Consider the following 6,000-nt stretch of genomic DNA (forward strand, 5'->3'; position numbering starts at 1 on the left):
CGCACCTAGCCCCAGCCCTAGCTTACCTGCTGCCACCCTGTTTCAGGCTTCCCACGAACATTTGATTCGCGGGAAGCAGGGGAAGGGGAGGAGCAGGGGGCGGAGCGTTCAGGGGAGGGGGCAGAGTTGGGACGGGGACTTTGGGGAAGGGGCGGAGTTGGGGCGGGGAAGGGGCGGAGTTGGGGCGGGGCCGGGGCCCCGTGAAGTGTCCTCCTTTTTTAAAACTAAAATATGGTAACCCTACATACCATTCTAATTCTTTTCCAATCTATTTGCAGAATTTCACTTCATTTTTACTCAGGTTTTCATTTGGGATTTTCAAGTAACATACTATAGCTGAATGTATAAATTATTTATGGACTTTATTATGTTTCCTAGTGTCTACAATAATCTAGTGAGTTTTGCATCACCCTTAGTCACGGATACATCAAATGAATGTTCAAGCCCAACATCAACTGCTACATATCAGCCAACCTTTGCTGCAGGTAACATTTGGGAAAGTATCAAATCAAACATGATGGATTTTTTAGCAACAATTTTTTTTTTTTTTATCAAAAAACACAAATTGCTTTATAAAATTTGCTGCAAATGTAACCAGTGAGTTAGTTTGTGAGCGTGTCCCTTAAATAAAAATATACTGTAAAATTGAAAAATTGATATAAACATAAAGTAGCCTCTACTTCAAACCACAAATCCCAGAAAATGTATTAATTTTTTTTATACTCCTTGTTGTGCTTCATGCTGCATATCAAATATACTGTAAATGCACCAGAACCTGTTAGTTTGGAACCCTCCAGATACCTTATGAACAAAGAATGAGTTAGTGGTGCTTTGCTTTGCTTTGTTAAATAGCCTCACATCTGAATTCATCAATCCAATTTTTAATGGGTCGAGATTAATTTTAAAACATCTGAATTTATAAATGTCAACAAGACTTACTTTGTAAAAATGCAGTTACCCAGAGACCATAATTGCTCTCCATATAAGCTCAAATTCCTATGTAGGGGTTTATTGTAAAATCAGTACTTGGGACGAGTTTACATTCTAACTCCTATTGATAATAGGAATAGCTTGCGTAAGTTCCTCACAACAGTTGAGGCAGTGGAATCTTTTAACTTCGTATAAATACATGGTTTACAAAACAAAAAAATATTCTGGTTTAGTTTTGTGAGGTGGGGAAGTAAAATGGGAGCAGAAATGAGGAAGTCTGGGGAGCAGAAGAGAAAAGAGCTGCGGTAGGATCATGCATTTGTGTATATATTGAAATGCTGAGTGTGGCTCTCAGATATGTGTGTGCATATATAGAAAAATAAAAGATGAAATCTCTACAGTGTACAGTTTTGGCACACTTACTACACCTATTTCTCAAAGAGAAAAAAATCAAACTTGGTGAAACAGGTATTTTTCACAGACTACATGTGTGTGTATATACCAAGTTTTAATTAAAAATATTAGTTGTATCCAAACTCAGTTTGAACTGTTAGTCTGAAAGGACACTTTTTAAATACCTGATGGAATTTTCGTTCAGACTTTCCAAATTTTAGACAGGGCTGAAAATAAGCTTGACAAATTCTATACTAAAGGATGTGTTTTTTGAACATTAACATTGATCTGCCTTGTAAACCATATAGCTTCCTTCAGTCCATTCTGCGCACACAGTTCAATAGTAACGTACATGCACAGCAGGTGTGTGTGCTGTAGGCATATGAAGGTGACCTCAAGCAACTCAGACCAGGCTGTCTCACAAATGGTCCGGTTAAGAAAAGTTTCTGGAGTGCCACGTTCTCCTCAGGCCTGTGGGGTAGAGGAGCATATGGAGAAAAGGTGGATGGAAAACCAAAAGGCCAGTAATCTACTTAGCTAGTAAAAGTGAAGCTGCCTTGAGAGACAGGTAGCTGCAGGCTGGGTGCAGAAGAAAGAAGGGGAGGAGGGAAAGGTCAGAGTAGCTGGAGAGAGGAGATGAAGAAGGGAAAATCAGAGGTTTAAGGGGCAGAAGAGAGCAATATGCCGAGGCTAATGCAGCTGTTCAGTAGTTGGACAGGATTTGTGGGTGGGATGAGAAGGCCAATGTACAAATTAAAAAAAAAAAAAAAAAATCTATTTCATGTCAGGAATCCAAATCCCAGGACCATGGAGGTGAATTTGCTTATTCATTCATATGCTAGTTACTAATGGGAATACCTTGGCTGCTAATCATCTCCCAGGAACTTGTTTTAGAGAACTAGGAAGTTAATGACCTGTTTATATATATTTCCTCTTATTTAGAATTGTTAATTTTTACATTTAAATTTGAATGTAAAAACAAATCAGTTTTAGTAATACTTTTCTCCATTCTGTTGCTCAAATGATTAAACATTATCTTTACAGCAGTGCGTAGCAATACAGGACAGAAGACCCAGCCAGAGGTCATGTCGCAGAATGCAAGAAAGCCAATTCAGAAAAATCTTGCTACGTCAGCAGATACGCCTCCGAGCACAGTTCCAGGAACTGGCAAAAGTGTCGCCTGTAGTCCTAAAAAGGCCGTCAGGGACCCTAAAACAGGAAAGGGTAAATAGTGGAGTAAAAATTATTGTAAAATGTGTTAATGTGATTCTGTATGTACTATTACATGTAGCTGATTGTTTGAATTTGCATTTTTAGCTGTGCAAGAAAGGAATTCATATGCAGTTAGTGTGTGGAAGCGAGTCAAAGCCAAGTTAGAGGGCCGAGATGTGGATCCCAACAGGAGAATGTCTGTTGCTGAACAGGTGAGTTGAACTTGGTAAAAGTTTAAGTAACAGTCCTTGTTAACAATACTTGTCAATAAATTATCAATTTCCTTTTTTATCTTTTGTTAAAGCTTGATTGCAAAACTGAAACCTACAGTGAGTGGTCTCAGAATTGGTTAATCCACATTGGAACAAACTCTGTCCTGGTTGTTTTATGGAAAAGAGCCTCAGTGGGAGGGATAGAATGGGAAGCAGTATTGCTACACTAGAGCTAGTTGGGAGAGCAGGAAGAGGGGCATGTGATAGTGAACAACAAATTAGACGTGCCTTTGCAAGACAATGTGGGAGCAAAAGCACCCAGTGCAAATTTAAGCTATATATGCAGAGAGTCACTGCAGAGTAGGGAGGCTCTGGTGTAAAGTGCATCTGTAATATTCTATTTAGGCAGCAGGGTGTTCAGTAAAAACTGTCAAATATAAATAAATAAATATACACATACACACATTAGTCACCAAAAGTTCTCATTGTTAGCTCTGCAGAGCCAACACAACTAAGTGTGAATTATATTGTATTCCTTTTTTCATGCATCAGAATTGTTGCCTTTTGTGCATACCTTTGCAACTCCTTGTCTTTAATAAGTAACATAAAGGGCATAATTTCCCTGTGAATTTCAGCATTACAAAGAAATGCTTAATTTTACACACGTAAGTCAATGGCACCTATCTAGTTCAAACAGGAATTCAAGGAAGTCCTATGGCCTGCTATGCAGGAGGTGCTAGATGCTTGTAATGATCATTTCTGGCTATATAATTTACGTATATATGAAAGGCTGAACATGTTCTTAAATGTTTGCAGCACTGGGGCTTTAAAGAGGATACTTGGTCTTTCCTTTTCTGAAACTGTTTAATAGGCAGCAGGTTTAAAACAAACAAAAGGAAGTACTTCACACAACACAGTCAATCTGAGGAACTTGTTTCCAGGGGATGTTGTGAAGGCCAAAGCTATAGCAGGGTTCAAAACAGAATTAGATAAGTTCATGGAGGATCGGTCCATCAATGACTATTAGCCAAGGTGGTCAGGGATGCAACAGCATGCTCTGAGTGTCCCTAGCCTCTGACTGCTGTAAGCTGGGAGTGAACGACAGAGGATGGGTCATTCAATGATTGCCTGTTCTGTTAATTCCTTCCGAAGCATCTGGCATTGGCTACTGTCGGAAGACAAGATAGTGGGCTAGATGGAGCATTGGTCTGACCCTGTATGGCTGTTCTTATGTAGATTTGTATGAATAAATTAATTGAATATTTAACTTTTACTTAGAAATTCACTACAAAAGTTTCTAAATGTTAATGCCTAGTCAGCAAGTACTTTTATCAGTTAACTATGATTTGAAAATGCATTCAGTTGCGCTAGTTTTAATAAGCTTTTATTTATTTGTCTCTTTAATAGGTTGACTTTGTGATTAAGGAAGCAACTAATCTAGATAACTTGGCTCAGCTGTATGAAGGTTGGACAGCCTGGGTATGAATAGGAAGAAAGCAGATCAGTCTGGTTCAGCAAGGTCAGACATCCACCAGAATCAACTCGGCCTCAGGCATCCATAGCTGCACCACAGCCGGTGGTGATGCATACTGGGGCTTAATCTGAGGAAACCTAGGAAATCTCGGTGCACTGGGAAGTGAATCCTGCAGGATAGCTGCACTCAGGGATATGCTAAACACAATGGTCTGCAACCCCCCAGGGTCAAGGGTGAAAGCTCACCGCCTGAACAACACGGTTGTCTTTCTGCTACAGAAGAACTGCAAACGTGTCAGGGGGTTAGCAGCAGAAAAGAAATCGGAATGCTACAAACCGCAGAGTGATTGGGACTCAATTCCACCTGACTCTGTGAACAATTCAGGAAACATCAAACCCTGTTCAAAGAAAAACAGAAAAATGGGGCCGAGAAGAAATCACAGCAAAGGGAGATTTGATGCATTTAGATTCTTGTTACTCTTGTTGGTTGGCAACAGTGCTGGTTGAGTTGACCAGTTAGTATAAAAAAGGCTACAAGATATGAACTTCAGAAATGGACTGAAAACAAAGAGCTGTATCAGATACACACTACATTGGAAGAACTTCTGAGATAGAAGAAAAAGCCTTTGTGTCTTCCCCTTTTTCCCCCCCTTGTCCCATCCCCTTGGCTTATTCTTGTAGTTTAGGTGTACTTCCAATATACTTTTTATTTCAATCCTTGTATTTCACAGTTTAGTCAAATTAACAACATAATTTTTGTTTGGTAAACAGGAAATTTTCCAAAAGCACTGAAAATATTGAACATTCATTGATTATTTCTGAGTTGGGTGATCAAATGCAAAATGTAATTTTGGTTACTTTAAAATCATTTCTGTGATTTTTATCATGTACAGTTTCTCAAGATTGTCACTGTGCATTTAAAAGTAATGACTCTAGCAGGCATTTGATTTAATGTGCACTTCCCTCTGCTTGCAGTGTACACTTTTTTGTAATTCAGAATTGTCCCTCAAATCTCATTCTACTGTGATTGCTGTAGTTTCTTTGGTAAAATGTAGCTAATCCAATGTAATCTTTACCTTTTTTAAAACCAGGATAGAGTATCTAGTAGAGTTTTACATTGTTGATGACAGATAAACAATAAAGTGATATTCTGGTGGAGGTAGAGTGATATGCTTTTTAATTCACGTTCTTAATACTTTAATTTACACTTGTAAATTATTGTGCTTCAGTTTACTGGGGTTTTCAGGACCTATACATATAATATTAAAATGAAGGACTATCCAATTTTTGTTCAACTCATTTGAAAAGATTTGTGCAAAGTAATTTTTGCTTTGCCATATGACTTCAGTAGATGGTTGTTCAATAATGCATTGATAGTTAATTTCTTACCATCAAGATTTTCTTAAATTCAGCTTTGCACTCAGTGTGGTTATGATCAGAAAAGTTTCTATAAAAATGGCATCTACTTAACAGATCTACTTCCAGTTTGTACTGTCTCATATCTGCCTGTTGACTAAAATATTTTTTCCACTGTTTTATTCTTTAAACTATATGGACTGTGCCATACTATGGAAGAGATGAGCTGGTTCTCTTTGTGGCTCATGCACTTAGCACAATTCTGTTCCAATTACAGAATCTATTACTAGTGGTGATGTCCAAGACAGAAAGCACATTGCTTGACTCTCTGATCCCAGATGAATTTGCAGGGCGGGCAGGTGTAAAAATCATTTCTCTATTTGTAAACTTAGCAAATTTGGTATAAAAGCCATTGAAAGATGAT

The 6,000-nt window shown here is 38.4% G+C and overlaps 1 protein-coding gene across 2 annotated transcripts in view; it reads left to right on the forward strand.

The window, feature by feature from the left end:
• SMG1 (SMG1 nonsense mediated mRNA decay associated PI3K related kinase) overlaps positions 1–5,378 on the forward strand; it is a 117,676-nt gene extending 112,298 nt beyond the window's left edge. The window contains exons 60-63 of one of the 2 annotated variants that reach the window (XM_026650633.2): positions 379–485; positions 2,368–2,547; positions 2,641–2,747; positions 4,155–5,378. In XM_026650633.2, coding sequence (XP_026506418.1) covers positions 379–485; positions 2,368–2,547; positions 2,641–2,747; positions 4,155–4,232 — 472 coding nt within the window. In that variant the 3' untranslated portion in view covers positions 4,233–5,378. The remainder of the gene's footprint in view (positions 1–378; positions 486–2,367; positions 2,548–2,640; positions 2,748–4,154) is intronic. The other variant, XM_029911304.1, reaches the window with a different exon arrangement.
• Positions 5,379–6,000: the final 622 nt, after the last annotated feature.

Source organism: Terrapene carolina, unplaced genomic scaffold (genome assembly GCF_002925995.2).
Source record: "Terrapene carolina triunguis isolate 2854851 unplaced genomic scaffold, T_m_triunguis-2.0 Scaffold93, whole genome shotgun sequence".
NCBI classification, from domain to species: domain Eukaryota; kingdom Metazoa; phylum Chordata; order Testudines; family Emydidae; genus Terrapene; species Terrapene triunguis.